The 23,538-nt window shown below is 41.0% G+C and overlaps 1 protein-coding gene across 1 annotated transcript in view; it reads left to right on the forward strand.

Annotated features, from left to right (window-relative positions):
* LOC132889578 (adhesion G protein-coupled receptor A3) overlaps positions 1 to 23,538 on the forward strand; it is a 493,612-nt gene that overhangs the window by 348,386 nt on the left and 121,688 nt on the right. Inside the window, exons 13-14 of the mRNA XM_060926228.1 lie at positions 1,645 to 1,852; positions 2,352 to 2,560. Coding sequence (XP_060782211.1) covers positions 1,645 to 1,852; positions 2,352 to 2,560 — 417 coding nt within the window. The remainder of the gene's footprint in view (positions 1 to 1,644; positions 1,853 to 2,351; positions 2,561 to 23,538) is intronic.

The raw sequence follows: 23,538 nt of genomic DNA on the forward strand, positions 1-23,538 counted from the left end.
ACAAGTACTGGTAACAAAAACAGAGAAATACTGTAACACTCATAACAGAAAACTTGTGTCAATTTGACATGCACTTACTGCAGAATGAAGGGTTTTTCTTAGTAAAAGCACATAGCCTTCTGGGCTATGCATATAAATTCATTGCTTATGCCAGCCTGCATGAAACTAGAAACACTATTCAGTTCCAAGTCCCAACCATTTCTAACTGAATTCTAACGATTTCTAACAACATTTTGGCAAAGTTATTAAAATGTAAACAACCACCCAACAGTGTTATTAACTGCAGCAAGTGCAGTGTTTTAGTGTGATTTCAGCCGTGATTTCATTCACTGTAAATCACTTTACATGTTTGCCAGTAAAGTGATCTACTGGGGTGCTGTATTTTTTACAGGGATTTTCTGGTCACCCCAGCTGCCAGGGTTTTCCTGTTAAAATGACAGATTTTTTTTTTTTTTTTTACAGTGCACGATACACTTCCACAAACGTGTTGTGAAGATAGATCCCTGTTCTTTATAAAACAGGGTGCCCACTCACACCTGATTGTCATCCCATGGAGTGAAAACCCCTGACTCTAATTTCACCTTAAAATGAACTGCTAATCCTAAAGGTTCACATACTTTTGTCACTCACGGATATGTAATATTGGAGCATTTTCCTCAATAAATAAATGACCAAGCGTAATATTTTTGTCTCATTTGTTTAACTGGGTTCTCTTTATCTACTGTTAGGACTTGTGTGAAAATCTGATGATGTTTTAGGTCATATTTATGCAGAAATATAGAAAATTCTAAAGGGTTCACAAACTTTCAAGCACCACTGTGGAGAAAAACAACAATTCACACCTACAGTCCATTCAGAACCACCAGTTAACCTAACCTGCATGTCTTTGGACTGTGGGGGAAACCCACGCAGACACGGAGAGAACATGCAAACTCTGCACAGAAAGGCCTTCGACGAGGTTGAAATATCATAATACTGAATTACTTTCCATAAGCTACTGCATTTGTGCGTTTTTTATTGACATTCAGTTTCTAGTAGCAGTCAGTTAAAATTCCTTATCAGTAAATATCCCTTTGACACCCAAGACACAATTAATTAAAAGTATTAGAGGAGTTGTGGAGACAAGAGACTATTTTAAGAAGACTTGGCTTTTTGGATGTGTGTAGCCTAACAATGACGGTAAGAACCATTTCCGCAGCTGCGGCGGGGAGCTCTGTGTGGACTCAATAGACTGACTCGATTCTTTTGAACTTGAATCGAATCCAATTATGATTCCGATTGGATTCGCCTGATTTGGTGCTCAAAGGGCTGTACAGGATAATATCCGTTCTCCCATCATGACAATGCGGTTAAAACAAACAGCAGCTCACTTTAACATACTTTCATCCAAATTCATCCAAGTTTGCGAATCGACTCGCGCGAGTCATTTAAGAAAGTCATTCGAAAAGGAACCGAGTCATCCTTAAATTGCTCATCAGGAGAACCCGGCCAAGCTGGGTATCCTCACCTTAAAACTTAGGCTCTCTGTCATTCACATGCCACCCAGTTTGGCCGGAATGGTCTTTTAAGTCCTGTGCATGCTGTTTTGGCGCATGCCGCTGTGTAGGCTAATATCCGTTTCCCCCCGTGTCATGTCGTTCACAGAACGCAGTGGCTGTCGCCTCCATTCATTTACCGCTGGCTGGCTCTGCGCGCGCCTCCGCCTCCCGATCTGTTGATAACTCGACCTGCAGGCTGCAGCTGATTGTGTTTCGCAATGGAAAACTCTTCCCATGCACGGGGAACTCGTCAAGCTTGGCAGACGACGGCAAGCGGAGGAGCGTGGCGACTCCGGTCGCTTTCGTCAAATTAGGTAAGAGGCAAATCTCCGGTCCGAGCTGTTGCGCGCAGCGCCTTTAGTTCATGTGCGCATGCAGGACCTAATTGGTTAATAAGCTGGAAATACACCACCAGTCTGGGCTGATTTTACAGCTCATTTAAATCTCATTCCGGCCGTGTTATGTTTAGGAACAGAAATGAAATGAAAATAGTAATCAGTTGTCTCACATGGATGCTTTAAACGATGCAGCACGTAAATGTTGGGCCGTTTCAATTAACACACTCTCTTATAGCTGTTTAATTAAGCAAAGTACAAGAAAACTGGTAAGATGAAAGCTCAAGACAAGACAATTTGACCTTTTTTTTTTTTTACTCTTTGCTGTCCCATAAACAGGTGTCAGAGAGAGAGACAGAGAGAGAGAGAGACAGAGAGTGCGCATTTGCGCGCGCTCAGAATACAATAATGTAGCACCTAAGGTCTCTGTTGCTTTACTATTTATTTATTTATTTATTTATTTAATTTTATTTTGTAGATGGCTGCAGTCTCGATAGCTCCATTCAGCCCGTGATTATCACCCTGAGGCACTTGGCTGTAGGCACAGATCCCACCGCAGCCTACTGGGATTTCGACCTGCTGGATGGCCACGGAGGCTGGCGGGCGGAGGGCTGCTACATAACGGGCTCAGCGGGCAACACCACTACTATACACTGCACACAGCATCAAAACTTCGCTGTGCTCATGGTAAGCCGTTGCATCTCGCCTGTTTGTGCCTGTGCTGATTACAAGTGTCCTGTGGTTCTGTAGGCTCGGGATAGTTTTAGAAATAAATAAGTCTGGTTAAATACATGGATGTTGAAATCATGCATGCTCTTTTGAATGCGTCTTCTAGAATAATAAATACTAATAAATAAATAAATAAATAAATAAATAACAGCCACGTCACGTCGACCTCATAGCCACGTCACTGTTCTTCAAACCCCTCAGTGAAATTCATAGATGAAGATATTCCAGATGTGGGGGGACAAAAGTCACCCAATAGCGCATCCCTTTAAAGATTGACGCCCTCGCGTCTGGTCATGGAAGTGTGACAAACTTCCCCGCCGCCCACTTTTCTCTTTCCAGATCGAAGCGGCTGCACAGAAAGGAAAAAAAGAAAAAAAAGCTGGAGCGCTCCGTGGCTCGGTGTTCCGCCTGCCGCGTGCGCAACGCGGAGCGCTAATTGGCTGCAGCCGCTCCGCGCCGCCCCGTGAAAACGCTGCTGTCCGTGAAGAGCAGAGCAGCAGCTGTAGCAGCGTCGCCTCCATGCCGCTCTCCGGCTGCACTTGCGCTCTCACTCAGTTCTACCGGACTGCAGATGCGGACGTTCCATATACAATCGCTTTCATGACTATAATACCAACGGCGGCGCAATGGCATCATCATCACCGTCATCTTCTTCTTCTTCTTCTTCTTCATCATCATCATCATCCTCACCATCACCGCGTTTCCCGGTTGCTCCGTAGTGCCGTCGCGCCTCGTCCGCTCTGGGACGAGCACAAGCCCGCCGGATGTTCACCGACGACTGGGATTCGATAAACTGGGAGGTCGGTCACTGCTGCGATTCGTGATAAACGTACCAGGGAATATCGTGAGCACTTGAGTGTCTTTTCTGTGACTGTTGCTTTGGGAAAAAAAACCTGATTGATGTGGAGGGATAAAGCGTTGATCGTGTGCATGTGCATGTGTGTGGCATACAAAGCTGTTGGCAGATGTGAGTTTGGTTTAGTTGCTGCTCTGGACTCCAGGAGTGTGTGTTTGTATATTTAATACACACACACACACACACACACACACAGAGAGAGAGAGAGAGAGAGAGAGATGCGAGGTCCTGTCATACGGCTGTCATCACCTGAACAAAAGTGATCCCGTGAGGCGATTTACCAAATGGAAGTGAAGCAGTGGTGATTTTGGGGACTCCTTGGATAAAGGGAACGATTATTTATTTATTTATTTATTTATTTATAATATAGCGCGCCTCTCTTTCTCTCTATAACCTAACGTTGTTGGGGGTTTTTTTTCGTGTGTGTGCGCGCGTGTGTGTGCGCGCCCGCGCGCGCGTGTGTGTGTGCACGCAAGATAGTGCGCTTGCTAATGCAGTCACCACACCCGCAGTCCTTCCTCTGCGCAGTGCCCGAGAAAAAAAAAAGACCCCTTTAAACGGATTTGCGACATCACGCCGGTTTTTTTTTTTATTTAGTACTGTGCTAAATGTGGAGAGGTTTTTAATTTTTTTTTTGTCTCTGCAATGAACTACTGAACCTGTTGCTCAGCTCAGCTCAGCTCAGCATCATATCGTCCGTTCAAGGGCGATTTCTTCCCTTCGTGTTCGGATGATCAGTGATTAGATGTAGGATTCTGCTCTTTAGCTCGCTGAAAGTGTTCCCTCTCATATCCCAGTGCTTTGTGTGAATAATGTTTAGCCTTAATCTCAGACGCTGAAGATGAGCTATTTAAATATGCTTGGACCAGAAATCAAACCCTACATATTTAGTTAATAATTAGACCTGAGCAACGATTTATTATTATTTTTTTAAAATCCGATAATTTTTTTACTCTGCACTGCCTTTTTAGAAACCATAATCCACTATAACCAACATCCATTATTCTTGCAGATCCAAGCAGATATTACTTTATGTAAGTTCTGTCTCGTTGAGAAGGACTTTTTTTTTTAAAACAATGAACAGTCATTCCTGGATGTATGATGATAAAAGAAATGTCAGTTTCCTGACTGAAAGTTATTATTTTTAAGTAATCAGACTTCTGTCTGGTAATTTGTCCTAATGTTTAGCCTTAAATATGCATGTCATACAGCTATGGAAAATATATATATATATATATATATATATATATATATATATATATATATATATATATATATATATATATATATATATATAATATTTTTTAAGAGACCACTTTTAAACCTCTCTCTCTCTCTCTCAGAGAAGAGAGGTTTAAAAGTGGTCTCTTAAATATTTTTTTTCATCGCTGTACTATCTAAATATTATCATGTGATAAAAGCAGCACCTTACAATTTAGTCTAATTTAAAACACAAGAGTTCCACACACTGTGAGAGAGACGGTTAAATAGAAGGTCTGTCAAACTCCAGTCCTCAATGGGGGCATGTGTGGAGGTGGATGAGGACAGCATGCCTTGGTTTTGCCGATGGTCAAGAGCAGAGGCTGATCTTGTTCCGTCTGTTGGACAATTGGCTGTGTCCTTCACCTTGACTACCTCCTCCTCTCACACACAGGCCACAAAATCCACGTGCTAGCCATCCAGCCCCCATCTGCTGATCACAGCTGATAGGAAATTGCTTATTGATTTCGAAATTCTAGTAGCAGCAAGCAATATTGGCAAGTGTAATCTGATGGAGGATGTAGATATCTGTGGGCGAGAGTTAGCTGAATTTTGCATTTGGCCATTATTTTTGCTTGAGCTCAGGTTACTAAGGAGTTTGTGCTATTCTCAAGGCTTTTTTTTTGGGTTGTTGTTTGTTTGATGAGTCACACACTATTGTGTTTGAGGGTGTCTGTAATGATTTTCACTCTGCTTTTGCTTGAGTGTTATTTCATCAAGATTGAAATGTTAAAGCTGATTTAAAAAAATAAAGTATTACCTTAAGTATATAATCAAATTGACTTTCATTTCTATGGCATAATCACTGTCTTAAGTATATATTTTCACCAGGATATGATTTAGCTAAAGAGAGGGAGGGTTTATGCTTTATGGCACTCTGTCAGACCATCATTTAGGTACTTATTCAGCACCACGGACAACGACAGCAATCTAAACGAGCAAGAACATTTTTTTGTTGGCAAGGACTCTGACTATTCCCCCCATCACTCGAAACTTAACCACATTTAACTTTTCAGATGAGTTTGCTTACGCCAGTTTATAATGATGAGAGCACGTTGGCTTGAATGTGTTTTCCTAGCAATGCAGCAGTAATGCTGAGATGGAGCAAAAGGCTGAGTCACTCTTCTTGAGAATTGTCTCTCTCTATCACCATGACAAGCCCTCAGTCTCACTCCTGCTTATTTGTTTCAGCATCTTGTCTTCCGGAAGCGGTACAAGAGCTGTGCTTTTAAAGCAGCAGCGATCAACTCTACTCTTAGAGGGCTCAGTTCCAGCAGTTTTGTAATTTCCTTCTTCAAAGACACCTGGTAATTAACTAGTAAATGAAAGTATGTGTGTTTATCCAGGAAAATGATCAAACTGCTGGACCCTGGCTCTTCCAGACCAGAATTATATAATTAGGTAGCCTACATGGAATTTGAAAGTGGCCCTGAGTGAGGTCTGGGTGTTGATCATAAATAAATAAATAGAATTATTCCAAAAATTCCAGCACTGAAAAGCAAAATAGCAAAAAAAAAAAAATAAAAAAATAAATAAATATATATATATATATATATATATATATATATATATATATATATATATATATATATATATATATATATGGAATGTGTTTCAGCATTGATATGAAATTATATAAAATACTAGATCATGTCCAAGTGTTTTTGACTATTCCAGGCATGTGGATTTTCTCTCTGAGATGCCACATCACGGTCAGCACTGTATGATGCCATTAGTATGCAAATTAACTTATTATTCAATTAAAGAACTACATGTTGCCACTAAGGTTAGCACTGTTGTCTCACAGCAAGAAAGTTCTGGGTTCGAGCCCAGTGGCTGATGAGGGCCTTTCTGTGTGGAGTTTGCATGTTCTCTCCGTGTCTGCGTGGGTTTCCTCCGGGTGCTCTGGTTTCCCCCACAGTCCAAAGACATGCAGGTTAGGTTAACTGGTGGGTCTAAACTGGCCGTAGGTGTGAATGTGAGTGTGAATGGTTGTGTGTCTCTATGTGTCAGCCCTGCGATGACCTGGCGACTTGCCCAGGGTGTACCCTGCCTCTCGCCCATAGTCAGCTTGGGCCCAGCTTGCCCACGATCCTGCACAGGATAAGCGGTTATGGATAATTGATGGATGGATGGATGTTGCCACTAAACCACATTACCTACAGTATATTTTAGTGCTCGGTTAGCATATGCACAATCCTGAGTATCAATTTGCACTTATTTATATTTAGATCATTCTCCTACAATCTAAAATTCATCATGATACAGATAATGATTTTAATGCTGTAACTATAAATATAACATATTTTTCAGGTTGTCAGTAATAGTACTCTCAAATTTACCCACTCTCTGACCAAATGTGACACTGTCACCTCATAGCAAGAAGGTCCTGGGTTTGAGCCCAGTGGCTGACGGGGGCCTTTCTGTGTGAAGTTTGCATGTTCTCCCCATGTCTGCGTGGGCTTCCTCATGGTGTTCCAGTTTCCCCCACAGTCCAAAGACATGCAGGTTAGGTTAATTCGTGGCTCTAAATTGACTGTAGTTGTGAAGGTGAGTGGTTGTGTGTTTCTATGTGTCAGCCCTGTGATGATCTGGTGACATGTCCAGGGTGTACCCCGCCTCTCACCCATAGTCAGTTGGGATAGGCTCCAGCTTGCCTGCGACCCTGCACAGGATAAGCAGCTACAGATAAAGGATAGCTTAAATTGACAAATAAGAAAAGAAAGAAAGCACAACTTTATTCATCACACACTTGTGAAATTTCCCCTCTGCATTTAACCCATCTGAAGCAGTGACACACATGTGAGCAATGAGCACACACACATACCCAGAGCAGTGGGCAGCCATGCCAACAGCACCCAGGGAGCAGTTGGGAGTTAGGTGCCTTGCTCAAGGGCACCTCAGCCCAAGGCCGTCTCATATTAACCTAACCTGCATATCTTTGGATGGTGGGGGAAACTGGAGCACCCGGATGAAACCCACGCAGACATGGGGAGAGCATGCAAACTCCACACAGAAAGGCCCTTGCCGGCCGCTGAGTTCGAACCCAGAACCTTCTTGCTGTGAGGCGACCGTGCTAACCACTACACCACTGTGCCGCCCAATAAGAAAATAAGGAAAATATTAGTGGAATTTGCTTGTTTTATAATCAGAACTAACTGTTAGTCAGCCTTAAAGAATTAAGACCATTGTCTCTTTAAGCAAGGAGAGACAGCATGGAGTCAACAGGTGGATCCTATTATGATATATCAAGAGACATAGTCACAGATTTCACCTTCACTCATGTTTTGATTTCTGTTTTATTCCTATCTCTGCTACCTGGCATGGGTTTCTAAGTCTGCACCTGTTCTGTGTTAGATAATTAAGCAATATCGCATGAGCAAGAGTGTGGTTGCATTGAATATCACTACTGCTGTGATTCAGCTCTAGGTGCCGGGATTCAAGGTGCCATGATTCAGCTGTACCGGGATTCAATATAACCACACAATTGTGAGTGTGTTATTGCTTTTATATAACAGTTATTTTATTATGAAATGAATATAGAATAACTGACATTTCGGACACAACATAGCCAAATTATTTATTTATTTGTTTGTGCTCCGCAAGCAGAAACAGATCACAAAGAAGCCACACCCACTTTATAGCATAGCAGCTAGCCTGTCAGCTAGTTCAGAATGGTTTGTGCATTGCTAATAACGATGCTTCCGGTTAAATTGTCTTCCGTTCTTACTTTTCATCTTCATCTGACAAGTTTCTGTATTTTAAAATACAGAAGTTTTATTCATGAAAAACGTATCGTTTGTGATGTCTGCTGATGATGTCGTTAAAGTGCATATTCCGGACCAATTTCGGGTTTTTTTATATGAAAGTATGTCCCTTTACACACTCATCCAGAAGGGTAATTTTGCACAAGGCCATCTGTCTACGGCAGAAAAAAATAAAATAACAAAACGCGTCTGGAAAAGTCCCAAGGGAGTCTGGAGTCAGAATCCTGACGTTATCTGCGGAAGCGCCAGCAGGCTGCGCGAGCTTTGCACGGTTTCAGTGCACAGCCTGTGTAGACCAAGCGCTCCCATTTCTCTCTCATTATCCGGTCTTTTGGAAAACGATGAGTACTAATCCCATCAAGATTGGTGTTGCTACACCCTCCTACGATACATCTGTTAACCATTTTAATAATTACGTGATAATGTTGAAGAAATTTGCAGAAAACCACCAGGTCGTTTTCTCATAAACAAACCAGCACTGACGTAGGATTCAGAGGGAGGCGTCCCACAGATGACATCACGAAAATCAATGTTTCCTGGGAAATGGCTTGATTTCAACTTGCAGAGAATGCAGAATGTTACAGATATTTGACCAAAGTTTCATATAAAATAGGAGAATTATATTGATCTTGCTCCTGAATTTCCCAGTGATATGCACTTTAACACTACTCACTACTGTAATAATGATTTCAGTGGGACTGTTACTGGAATTGGAATTTCACATGGCAAACACAGACAAGCGAAGTGATGCGAACAGTGAAACCTGTTTGTCGATGTATACCTGGCTGGTTCTTTGTCTCCTTGTGATGTCTCATCAAACGTTATTGTACATTTCCAAGCCTTGTTTCCTTAGTGCCTGGTTACATAGTTTTGTGGTTTCTGGTTTTGACATTTTTATAATTATAGGTCAAATTGTAATCTGTTTTCCCCTATCTTACATATATGGAAAATTCAAGGTCGTTGTTATCTTCAGATTTTTTTGTACTTGTTCCAACTGTTTATTACACTCTCAGAAAACAAAGTACGTTATTGTACCTTTAGGGGTACAATGGCTTGTCACTGGGGCAGTACCTTCTAAGGTACTTATTTTTATACTTTATATGCTGCTTGGGAACATATATGTACCTTTTTGACCCTACAAAAGTACACATAGTTACATTGAGGTCCATTAATGATCCCTAGAGGGTACATTAGTATAGATTTCTGTACCCTGGGGGACAGAAATGGACTCCTCCTGGACCCTTATTTCTGACAGTGTACAGACATAATCAATAATCAATATGATGATATAATAGTACACTGCAATAATATGTAGAATCTGAAGCAGCTATACCCAACCCAATGGTAAACACATCGCAAAAAGATATTGGTGCCATGCAGTTTTAAAAACATGGCAACATCATTTTCAACATACCAGGCACAAATTGGTAGACAGAATTTGCAATTATTACATTTCCCCTATAAACTAAAGGCTTAGAGCAATCCAGTAGCATGCCTGTCTCAAAAAAAAATATCTCACCGTTTCCCTAACCGAATAACGGAATGCTTGCACTGCTGCTGCAGTGATGTATTAATTTAATTCTCTCTGAAAAGAAGTTGTAAGCAGAACGTGTTGTGTAATACTTGGGTTGTGTTATAATGTGAAATTTTCAGACTGTTCCACTCTTCATGGAGACATGACAGTGTCTTTTTGAGGATTTGATCTCACCTATCAAACTCTGCAACGTCGTATGAAGATGTATAAAGGAAATTTAGCACTCTATATAGTTAATGCGGTACTGATTGTCAATGATCTTTTGCAGTCATGCTCCAGAAGCTGCTATACTGCAGTGTGTGTTAGTGTGTTAGCTTGTTTGTGTTGGCCTCAGGGATAATGAAGAGGATAAAAGGCTATGAAATCTCAGAGCTTGCAGGGAGGATTCCTGAATAGTTTAACACTTGTCGCCTCTGGCCCACATACAGTACTTTCCTCCTCTCTCTGTCTCTCTCTTTCTCTCTCTCTCTCAGCTAAACTTGTTAAAGGTCAAATCATATTTATTTATTTCATAGGCATTAATCACTGCCATTGCTCCTTATTATTGCTCCCAACACTAAACCATAAACCTATGCATTAATATATACAGTACCAATCAAAAGTTTGGACACACCGTCTCATTCAGCGTTTTGGGTTTTTTTTTTTATTTGTATTAATTAAAAGACCTTAAGGTAATGATGGACTGTTGGTTCTCTTTACTTAGTTGAGCGGTTCTTGACATAATATTTGTGATATATTAACGAGAGTGACACTGACATGCAGTTGTTACTTTACCCTACAACATATATGTGGTAAATCAATACACCACAATATTCAATTCAAATTCAAATGTATTTGTCACGTACACAATCATACAGATTACAACATGCAGTGAAATGCTTAATGCAATGCTCCATAGGTTGTGAGGATAGTGGGATGGGTGGGTGGAGGGGTTTAGTGGTAAAAAAAAAGAGAGCAGGAGTAAAATAGAATGTAATAAACAGAATAAAAAGAAAATAAGAATGTGATGATGGAGTGATATGTATGGATATGTATTCTGTATATTGTGTATATTCTGCAGAGCACTCCATCATCACTAGCAGGTTACCCAGGCGTTGCCCAGGTTTTGCAAATTTGACTTCCATGTCAAATTTGGTGAAGATCCGTCGAGAAATGGTGATGTTAACCCAAGACAAACAAAAATCCAAACATCCACCACCCAGGAGCCCACCGGGGACCCCCTGGGGCCCAAATATGGAATTTCTGAGTTCTGCCAAATTGTGGCTATACCTGTACCTACGTGCCAAGTTTAGTGAAGATCTGTTGAGAGTTTGTGTTGATAAATGTAATGTGAAAGGCATTGAGGGAGGGGGGTGGGTGGATGTTGTGCCCCCCAGGGACCTCCCTGGGGCCCGTACATGAATTTTGTTTCTATCTGCAAAATTCCGGGTCATCTCCAGACCGTCTTGCCAAATTTGGTGAAAATCTGTCGAGAAATACTGACGTTAGCTCAAGACAAACAAACAAACTTTGCTGCTTTATATATCTCATCTCATTATCTCTAGCCGCTTTATCCTTCTACAGGGTCGCAGGCAAGCTGGAGCCTATCCCAGCTGACTACGGGCGAAAGGCGGGGTACACCCTGGACAAGTCGCCAGGTCATCACAGGGCTGACACATAGACACAGACAACCATTCACACTCACATTCACACCTACGGTCAATTTAGAGTCACCAGTTAACCTAACCTGCATGTCTTTGGACTGTGGGGGAAACCGGAGCACCCGGAGGAAACCCACGCGGACACGGGGAGAACATGCAAACTCCACACAGAAAGGCCCTTGCCGGCCCCGGGGCTCGAACCCAGGACCTTCTTGCTGTGAGGCGACAGCGCTAACCACTACACCACCGTGCCGCCCTGCTTTATATATATATATATATATATATATATATGTGTGTGTGTGTGTAGATACACACATGCAACGTATGCAATATACACTGTAGAATATACAATATACAAAATATGTATAATTATATTGCACATAAGAAATATATTGCATTGTAATGAAGGTGTTAATGTATATTGCACTATAATTAGGTTGCACAAAGAGATATAATTGCTATGGAAAAGTACTGTACAGTGGTGCTTGAAAGTTTGTGAACCCTTTAGAATTTTCTATAGTTCTGCATAAATATGACCTAAAACATCATCAGATTTTCACACAAGTCCTAAAAGTAGATAAAGAGAACCCAGTTAAACAAATGAGACAAAAATATTATACTTGGTCATTTATTTATTGAAGAAAATGATCCAATATTACATATCTGTGAGTGGCAAAAGTATGTGAACCTCTAGGATTAGCAGTTAATTTGAAGGTGAAATTAGAGTCAGGTGTTTTCAATCAATGGGATGACAATCAGGTGTGAATGGGCACCCTGTTTTATTTAAAGAACAGGGATCTATCAATGTCTGATCTTCACAACACATGTTTGTGGAAGTGTATCATGGCACGAACAAAGGAGAGTTCTGAAGACCTAAAAAAAAGCGTTGTTGATGCTCATCAGGCTGGAAAAGGTTACAAAACCATCTCTAAAGAGTTTGGACTCCACCAATCCACAGTCATACAGTTTGTGTACAAGACCATTGTTACCCTCCCCAGGAGTGGTCAACCAACAAAGATCACTCCAAGAGCAAGGCGTGTAATAGTTGGCGAGGTCACAAAGGACCCCAGGGTAACTTCTAAGCAACTGAAGGCTTCTCTCACATTGGCTAATGTTCATGAGTCCACCATCAGGAGAACACTGAACAACAATGGTTGCATGGCAAGGTTGCAAGGAGAAAGCCACTGCTCTCCAAAAGCTTATCTGCAGTTTGCTAAAGATCACATGGACAAGCCAGAAAGCTATTGGAAAAATGTTTTGTGGACGGATGAGACTGAAATATAACTTTTTGGTTTAAATGAGAAGCGTTATGTTTGGAGAAAGGAAAACACTGCATTCCAGCATAAGAACCTTATCCCATCTGTGAAACATGGTGGTGGTAGTATCATGGTTTGGGCCTGTTTTGCTGCATCTGGGCCAGGACGGCTTGTCATCATTGATGGAACAATGAGTTCTGAATTATACCAGTGAATTCTAAAGGAAAATGTCAGGACATCTGTCCATGAACTGAATCTCAAGAGAAGGTGGGTCATGCAGCAAGACAACAACCCTAAGCACACAAGTCGTTCTACCAAAGAATGGTTAAAGAAGAATAAAGTTAATGTTTTGGAATGGCCAAGTCAAAGTCCTGACCTTAATCTAATTGAAATGTTGTGGAAGGACCTGAAGCGAGCAGTTCATGTGAGGAAACCCACCAACATCCCAGAGTTGAAGCTGTTCTGTACAGAGGAACGGGCTAAAATTCCTCCAAGCTGATGTGCAGGACTGATCAACAGTTACTGGAAACGTTTATTTGCAGTTCTTGCTGCACAAGGGGGTCACACCAGATACTGAAAGCAATGGTTCACATACTTTTGCCACTCACAGATATGTAATATTGAATAATTTTCCTCAATAAGTAAATGACTAAGTATAATATTTTTGTCTCATTTGTTTAACTGAGTTCTCTTTATCTACTTTTAGGACTTGTGTGAAAATCTGATGATGTTTTAGGTCATATTTATGCAGAACTATAGAAAATTCTAAAGGGTTCACAAACTTTCAAGCACCATTGTATATATTGTACTTAGATGAAATTACACAAAGAGGTGTAAGAGATGGGGGTGATGAGGGTGAAGTGGTGACGATACCTTGTGGTTGTCCGTTGTTGACCTTTATTGTCCGTTATTATGAGTGCTAAGGGATCACTACAATTGTGGAATAGGGCTATTTACTGTATTTTTATTATTTACTGTTTACTGTTTGATCTCAAACACTTTAAGAAGGCAAGAAACTCATCCACTAATTAACTTTTGACGACACACACCTGTTAATTGAAAAGCGTTCGAGGTGACTACCTCATGAAGCTGGTTAAGATAATGCCAATAGTGTACAAAGCATCATCAAGGTAAACGCTGGCTACTTTGAAGAATCTAAAATATGAAACATATGTTCCATATATTATTTCATAGTTTTGGTGTCTTCGTTATTGTTCTACCGTGTAGAAACTAGTCAAAATACAGAAAAACCTATGAATGAGTAAGGGCGTCCAAACTTTTAACTGGTACTAAAAGTGCATGTTTAGAAACCTTCTGTTGCGCATTGCTACGTACATCAAACCGTTAAGCGTTTCCTCATAGGACCATCTGGAGGACTCTTGATATTTCTACATTTGACCTTTGTTCTAATATACAAGATGCCCCATGGCTCCAGGATCATAGGAGAACAATACAAAAACAACAACAGCAAAACATAAGCTTTTATTGACAGAACCTGTACAATATGTCCACCATATTTCTCAGTACACAGATTCCTATGAGGAGAATTATTTGGATTCGTTCTTCCTTTTTCAGATACATCATGGCTTGTAAAAAATATAAAAATATACATTAACCCTGTGATGCTGGACTTATGAGACATCCTGTCTAATGTTAAGAAGGTAAATAACATTTCAAGAGCTTGTAATTGTAAGAGTCTATCTGGCTTTTTGGCAAAAATGAGTTCGGGCTTTAAATATTATTTACATGCCATTTAGTAGTGGTGTGTTAGGCTTGAGTGGTATTACCATATACCAGGGTATTTAGAAATCCCGACGGTAGGATTTTCAATGCAGTCAAAAATACAGATCTCCACTTTCTACTGTATTAAACTGATATGGAGACGCTGTATTGAAATGACATATTGTAGTGCACAGCACGTGGCACCAGAGGTCAGTCTACTGGTGAGAAAGGAGGTGATCACATTGTGGGTTCTGCGACGATGAGGAAGTGGAGTGGTGGTGTTGAAATAAATGAATGTTAATCTTTATAACTTTTCAACAAGGAGTTGTTTCTGCATTTCCCTTGCGCTCAACTTCCACACCAGTGAACCTGTTTAGTCTCGAATGATTCCAGAGTTTACCGTGCATGATGACTAACGATTACAACGTTTTGTTGTTGTTGTTGTTGTTGTTTTTTCAGGACAGTAAATGTTAGGACAGTATGAAAAAAAATGACACTGCCCAAGTGTACTGTGTGTATGAAGTTTTACCCCAAACTATCGCTTAAAAATACTTGAAAAATAACACAGAATTGTAAAATAAACCTAGTGTCAAATAGAATAATCACAAAGTACCGACTTGCATCAATTTCCATGTATTCAAAAGCCAATTAAGTGAAAACCTGGATGAACTAATATTTGTCATATCCGTGGATAAAATAGCGTACGATTAAGCAGGGTTCCCGCTGGTGCTTGTCACACTCATCATTGATGAATATAATCCATCAGTGGCGAAGAGAAAATTACTTGCAGTCGTCACAGTGACAAATGTATTTGCCATCTTTATCAGAAGTCATCTTTTACAGAAATCCCTCCACAAATCCCCACATTTGCTGAAATCCAACTGCAGTGAAAAGACGTCGGGAAGCCAGAGTGTAAACAATGAGCACGTGCTTGTGACCAATAAAAATCGACTACACATTACCAAATGAGCGCCAAGCTTTTGACCAATCGCAGTGCGTCTTAATCATCCTTGTGTGGTGATGTAATTATCTCTGTGAGAACCAAACAATGGTGCAGTCTAAGCTGAAGAAGGTTTTTTGGGCAAGCTTCTTCAAGCACTGAAGATGATTTAAGGGCTGAAACAGCCACGGGGGAGGCACACTCAGAGCCCCTACTGTCCCCAAGCACATTCATAATACAGGGGTCGGTTAAAAAAAAACCACCAAAGTGAACGTGATGTCAGCTGGCAAGTAACTGAAGGGAGCTATGTTTCAGGAGGCGTGGCGTGTTGAGTCCCTACAGCTAACACATGATGAAAAACGCGGTGTCATTCTGTGTTTGGTTTGTAAATTGATGGGAAATTCAAATTCTTTCACTCTTGGTTGTTCCAAGACTCTTCTTGACTCTGTTCAATTGTAAATCAAGTTTTGTGTTGAAGTAAAGGCTAAAGGGGGTCCTAATACCTTTTTTGAATAATTCCATGTTAAAATAGTGTTAAGTAAGCTCAAACTAAAGAGGTTTATTTTAGCTTGATGGTGCACAGGGCATCCAAAATCAAGTCTTTCTTATAAAAGGCTGGAATAGAGCCCAAAATTTTATATGTAATACTGAGGTCCGTGTCAGTACAAATATTTAAATTGTGCCAGTTTGGTTGGTGTAAACCTGCATTAAGTCCACTTTGATAATTCAGTAACTAAGAAAAAATACAGACTAAGTGAAGGAAAAATAAGAAAAAGTGAAGAATACTTCTTTGACTTGATTTTTCAACAAAAAAAGTGGAGAGTATTTTTTCAGAATCCAGGGGGAACGCTGATTTTGTGATATTGATTTCATAATATCAGTCAAATTTAGTTTCCTCAGAAATTTGGTCATTGTGATATATGTTTATTTTTGTAATATCTAAAAAAAAATATCAGGCCATTCTGTGGCTGGGAAGTTATTTCATTTGAGGGGATTCCCAAGCAAATAATATGCATGAAATTGCTTGCTTCATGCAGTCAAGCAGACAGAGGAAGTCCGTGTGCGCATATGCATGCTTACCTTTGTCTTCTTCTTTTCCTTCTTCTTTTGGGTTTTACAGGGAACAGGGAAAGCCCACCACATCATGCATGACGTAGTATCTTGAATTGGGTCATGGTGAAGCAGGAAAAAATAGCAGAGAATTTAAGGCCACGTGGCCCTAAATTCATTAATTGTTCTATTTAAAAAAAAACTAATAAAATTGGAAGTCTGTGATTCAAATTTGGTAGCTTTCGGCCCACTAAACAAAAATAATTGGGTGTTAGGAAAAATTCTTTTTATGACCTAAACTTGAAAAATCTGAAAGGCAGTCTAGCTTTAATATCAGCATGGCTGATAAGGCTGCAGGTGATTTTATTTAGCGAACACAGAAAAGCAGGGTGATACGAACATTGAAATTTACCAATCACGTTCTACTAAATGTCAGCATTCTTCAAATGCTACTTGTCCTGATCAAATTAGCAGACCGGAATTAATGGTTGCATAATGATCAATATAAAGTAATGTCTTAATGTTCTGAATTCATTAGTGAGGCTGAATTGTACATTCCAACATGTGGAGTCCTGCTAACCTGAGCTGATTATCTGAGGAACCTAGCTGATTATCATCATTTAGTAACATGATGTAGTTTAATACGTGCTAATTGCTTTGAACTTATTTTTAGTCATAGATGAAATAACCACTGGCCAATGCAGGTGCTATTATTATACCCCAGCGCTGCTGAATTCTCAATTCTGACTGGTCAGAAGGTGACCTTTGATAACAGCAGCTCTGATATTAGTTCTGGCTGTGAGGGTTTTTATTAATGCGCTTGTTCTTATATGTTGTCGTTTTTTATACTGAGACTTATATACAGTAATGTGTACTCTCAAACAAATTATATATGCGAGTAATAGTTGACATGGTGCAGCTTTCAATGAGAAGATTTTTATTTAGCATTCTTAGAAGGAGTCTCCAGCAGAGGAGGGGGCCTCGAGTCACATGACTAGAGTCGCAAATTTGAGGATTTGAGACTTGCTTGATAAAAGACTCTACTTGATTTGGTATTCATGCCTTAAGACTTGACTTAGACTTGAGACAGATGATTCAAAAAGGATTTAATTTGCAAGTTACTTGTTGTTTGTGAATCACGATTGAGTGATTTCTAGTGCAGTGCACACAAACCTGCCAATTCCTGACATGGCAGGCAAGCAGAGGTCAGCTATCATGGAGAAAGCGAGTCCAAAAGTAATAACATTTGGATTCAAGGGTTATGTTGTCGATGATGGTAGGAAGACAAGAACAGTGCTATGCAAGGTTTGCAGCTCAAAAACCAGTGACATGACCACCACAACATCCAACTTCAGTCGTCACTAGAAAACCCTCAAAGAAAGGTATGTGAATGTGTCTTTTTCGCTAACTCACTCATTGGTCAAATGTTAGCTAGGAAGCTGTGATCAAGTTTAAGCTATGTTAGACTTGGCTTCGACTCTATGATGCATTTTATTGCATTTATTTATTAGGCACACCCATCCACCTGCTGTTTTATGCAGTTATCTAATCAGCCAATCCCTTGACAGCAGCACAATGCATAAAATCATGCGGATATAAATCAAGAGCTTCAGCTAATGTTCACTTCTTCAAACATCAGAATGGGAAAAATTGTGGTCTCAAAGTGTGACTTTCACTGCGGCATGGGTGTTGGTGTTAACCAGATGGACTGGTTTGAGTATTTCAGAAACTGCTGATCTCCTGGGGTTTTCACACACAACAGTCTCTAGAGTTTACACAGAATAGTGTGAAAAAAAAAAACAGTGAGTGGTTCTATGGGTGGAAATGCCTTGTTGATAAGAGAGGTCAGAGGAAAATGGCCAGATTGGTTCGAGCTACCAGGAAGGATATAGTAACGCATATGGCCCTTTTCCACTACCCTTTTTCAGCTCACTTCAGCCCAACACGGCTCGCGTCTCGACTACCTCAGAGCGGCGCGACTGGGCTCGCTTCAGCCTTACTCAGCACCCAAAACTCGCACGGTTTTGGAATGGGGCTGAAGCGAGCCAAACCGAGCTGAGTGGGGCTAGGGGCGTGAGGAGACACTCCCCTGTGCACTGATTGGTGAGGAGGAGTGTCCTCACATGCCCACACACGCCCCGCGAGCACGCTGGGATCTGTAAACACCGTAAACCCGGAAGAAGAAGAATTACGAATTACGAGAATTTCTGAAGCCTTATGTGCCTTGCCTCATCTATACGCTCTTGCCAGTATCTGTTGGCGTTGTCGGTGACAACAAGCCACAGCACCAAGACCAGCAACACTAACGACTCCATGTCCTCCATGTTTATTGTTTACTATCCGGGTCGTGAGACTACCGCTTAAAAGGTCACTGATGCCACTGTTTGCGCCGCCTAACGACATCACGTGACGTCCACCCACTTTCGCTAACTCCACCCAATGTGTCCACCCACTTCCAGCCAGCACGGTTCAGCGCGGTTGTAGTCGAAATGCAACTCCAACAGTCCCACTCAGCTCGACTCAGCCCAACTCAGCACGGCACGGCTCAGCCCGACTCAGCCGCATTGGTAGTGGAAAAGCGGCAATAGTAACTCTTTCCAACCGTGTTGAGCAGAAAAGCATCTCAGCATGCAACAGCAGAAGACCACATTGGGTTCCACTCCTACAAGCCAAGAACAGGAATCTTAGAATCAAGAACAAGTTCCTATTAAAATGGCCGGTCAGTGTATAGTTAATGTAAAAGAAAATCAAGGAACCGATTCAAGGCCATAGGACCAGTTAAACTATTTTGGTATGTTACTAGCTAATACAGCTGTGTGCTAAATGGTTACAGGTGAAACATTACTCCTCTCATGACATGCCATTTGTTGTATTGGACCAGGTGGGTGGAGCACAGAAGCATGGCAGGCCAGAACTGAGTTCTCAATGAACTATTTATTGCTAGCTTTTCAGCCTTTTATCACTTCCCAGCCACACACACACACACACACACACACACACACACACACACACACGTGTTCTGGTTGGGGAGAGCTCCCTTTCCCTGTTCTCCTCTCCTTTTAAAGGGCGCGGTTACTGGGGAAGACACACAAACACAGGTTAATCCCCATCAGGTGCAATGATTCCACCACTTACCTTCCCTGACTCCACCCTCCATTCACAGACTGACGCTTGGCCACGCCCCCGCTGCCACACCATTGTACCCCTTTTTCTGCTGTTTTAAGCTCATATTTATTCCACCTTTAATGTGAATCGTATGCCCACTCTGTTACAGTCACTTTACTGTAAGTGTTGTTACAGCTGTGCAAAATACTGGTCATGTTAGAAACAATCTGAACTGGAAAACAAAACTCAGCTTTTCATGATCATGGTCTTTTGACTGATTTAACGGTGGAAACTGGCGTAGATCCTCAGAATTTCATGATGAACTGATTTGTGACTTGTCTTGCTTGACTGATAGTAGGCACTCGACTTGACGCGACTTCCATTGTTCTAACCACAGTGACTTGGGACATGTTTGAGCTTTGCTTGCTGTGTGGCACAATGATTAGTACTGTCGTATCACAGCAAGAAGGTTCCTGGTTCAAACCTTGCAGCTGACTGAGCTGTAGAGTTTGTGTTTTCCCCATGCCTGTGTGGTGTCCTCTGGGTGCTCTGATTTGATAGATTGGTGACCTGCCCAGGGTGTACCCTGCATCTTGCCCAAAGTCAGCTGGGATTGGCTCCAGTTTCCCTCATAACCCTCAATGGATAAGTGATATAGATAGCACATGGATGACTTACTCCTAACTCTGGTCTCCAGGGTCAGTGTTTTGTCACAATCAGAGGTAAAGCTGTAACATTAATTTTTCCGAGTCGTTGAGACATTTGCAGTTTCCTGGTAACATGAAAAGCTGTGATTATTTCTCTGATTAACTTTGAGAGAGAGAGGGGAGGGGGGCAGCACGGTGGTGTAGTGGTTAGCACTGTCGCCTTACAGCAAGAAGGTCCTGGGTTTGAGCCCAGCAGCTGGCGAGGGCCTTTCTGTGTGGAGTTTGCATGTTCTCCCTGTGTCTGCGTGGGTTTCCTCTGGGTGCTCCGGTTTCCCCCACAGTCATGCAGGTTAGGTTAATTGGTGTCTCTAAATTGACCGTAGGTGTGAGTGTGAATGGTTGTTTGTCTCTATGTGTCAGCCCTGCGATAACCTGATGACTTGTCCAGGGTGTACCCCACCTCTCGCCCATCGCTCCAGTTTGCCTGCGACCCTGTAGGACAGGATAAGCGGCTACAGATAATGGATGGATGGAACTTTGAGGGGGAGAGAGAGAGAGAAAAACAATAGAGACTGGTGATCGAGCAACACTTCATGGCTAACTGACTTGTTTTGTAGGTGTCACATGACATTGAACTTAACTATAAACAAATAAAAAGTAAGATGTGTCATTTCTTAATGAATAAAAGTTGCAGTGTTTGGAAAACTTGTGCTATAAGACAAGCAAATCACTTTGGAATGTGCAACCTGCTCCACTCCATCTCGGGCTTTGCCCAAACATTGATAAATTTCCTGTCAAAGCATGCCCTGTAGTGTTTTTGTTGTTGTTGTTGTTTTCCCCTTATTTAATCAAGTCAAGTGTTTGAAACAGCAAGCGTATTGACTTGTGGTGTTATAAGGCACTAAATGAGCATGAATAATGTTAGTTAATGGAACCTTAAGTCAAATCCTTGAATTAATGTCATCTAATAAGTAGTCAGAACACAATAATTAAGGAATTTGTTTCTATTTATCATTGTGAAGTTGTTGGTAGTCATGACTGGAATAATACTGTTGCTTACTGATGGGATATCAATGCTGCTTGTCCTGGTTTGTTCATTTTTACTTCATGCCCTAAATAGTGTTAGTTCAGGAACATTAGCGTAAAGTGTTACGATTTATCTGGTTAAAAATAATCAAAGAGCAGCATGTGGCCCGAAGACATGCTTCCGTCTGTTTTAATGCTTCTGAATATTTTGCATGCAATAACAGGACCTAATTAGTTTAACTTGGTTCCCCCTGGACTGTTTGGAGGACAGGTCAAATCATTGGCATGCACGGATTTCTAGCTCAGTGAACAAATTTAGGGTGTACTTTGCATATTCGGGACCTGCTCACAAGACATGGAAGCGAGCCGGTACTTTGTCTTGTGATGCAGATATTTTTACAATTTAATATCATTTTTAAAATGAGTTCTTACTCCTTTGCTTGGTTTTGTTTAAGCAGTGCTCAAGTGTACGCATATACAAACACACCCACATACATCCCTGCAACCCTTCCCTTAACTTTGCTTTATTTAGCACATATATGTTATTAGATGTGTTTTTCTTCATATAATGTATTCGAACTGATATGCTCTTCCTATTTTTGCTTAAAATTGCATTGCTTTAACCTATTATTATTATTTAAATGAATAATGCTTTTTTGGTAAATGGCTTACATATTAACATACTGATGCCTCTTTCTAAAGTGTGTGTGTGTGTGTGTGTGTGTGTGTGTGTGTGTGTGTGTGTGTGTGTGTGTGTGTGTGTGTGTGAGACAGAGAGGAGAAAGAAGCTTTGTGGGTATATTTCTGCAGCTACTCTTATCTTTTAATAGGTGTCATCCATCAGGGGGATGCAATTATAAACCCTGTATTAGAAAGCTAATGACAGATTTTCCAGCAGGCACAAACCCATGTAAGAAAGGAAATTCTGTTTTCCTTCCTTGCCTTGTATAGGTTTTCTTGCTAAAGTGGAAATCAAATGTTCCCATCTGTTCAAGCAGTTATAGTACAGTGTACTTGTATAGTACGTTTTAGAGGATTGTATATCATGGTGCATTGTTGACTGAATGTGAACCGACTTTCACAGTACAGTAAATTTTATTATTATTATTATTATTATTATTATTATTATTATTTATTTATTTATTTATTTATTTTTTACTGTGTGGGTGTTTGCAGGTTAGGTTTATGGCTATACACGTTGATATTTGTAGTAACTTGGTTACACATTTGGGATTTTCTAACAATTTACTTGAATTTGTATAAAAACCTGTAATGTTTAGGTTGTGGGTGGGGCTACAGCTCTTTTTTTTTTCTTTTTTTTCCAAACCACTTAATTCATATGAAATATCTACAACACAGTCCGACCACATATTTGGGTAGCACTCCCATGAAGTGAGTAGTGTTGCCACCTCACAGCTCATGTTGGTGTTTAGGCCGTTCTCTCCATGCCCGTATCAGTTTCCTGAAGGTTCTCCAGTTTCCTCCCACCTGTCAAAAACATGCAGTAGATTGACTGGTGACTACAAATCCCCTTAGGTGTGTGTGAATGTGTGTTTATGGTGCCCTGTGATGGACTGGTGGCCATCCAGGATGTATTCCGTCCTCACGCCAAGTGTTCCCAGGTGGAGGTGGGCAATCTCGCCAAAAGCTCATATGACTCTCTTTTGGAGTAGAATCACGAGCCATGGTCTGAATCACAATTCTCTCCTCAGATTTCATTTATCACATGATTAGCTGTGCATATGGTTGCCTGGATACAAAGCCCGTCACTTTAACTCAAGGCCAAAGGTCCAAACTCACAAATCTCTGCATTTTTGCTTTCATTTTATTCTGAATGTTTTCATCAGAAGCAGTGTATCTCCACCGCTTTGACACTTCTTTCAGGATGTTGGCCTGTTAGTCACTATTCTTCATCTGCCACGCTGTCTTCAGTTTGCAAAATATGTTACACCTCCAAGATACAAAGAGTGTCTACTGAGCGTCATCCTAATTGTTTCACAACCAATCACGCATTTGCTTAGTTCATGTGGAGCAAGAAAGTGTGGACAGTCCTATAATTTATTGATTTATTTAATGCCATGGTCTGTACAATTCCTCTGAAAAGCAGATCATATGCCAAATTAAGAAAGTCGA

The sequence above is a fragment of the Neoarius graeffei genome, chromosome 7, assembly GCF_027579695.1.
Source record: "Neoarius graeffei isolate fNeoGra1 chromosome 7, fNeoGra1.pri, whole genome shotgun sequence".
Classification (NCBI taxonomy): domain Eukaryota; kingdom Metazoa; phylum Chordata; class Actinopteri; order Siluriformes; family Ariidae; genus Neoarius; species Neoarius graeffei.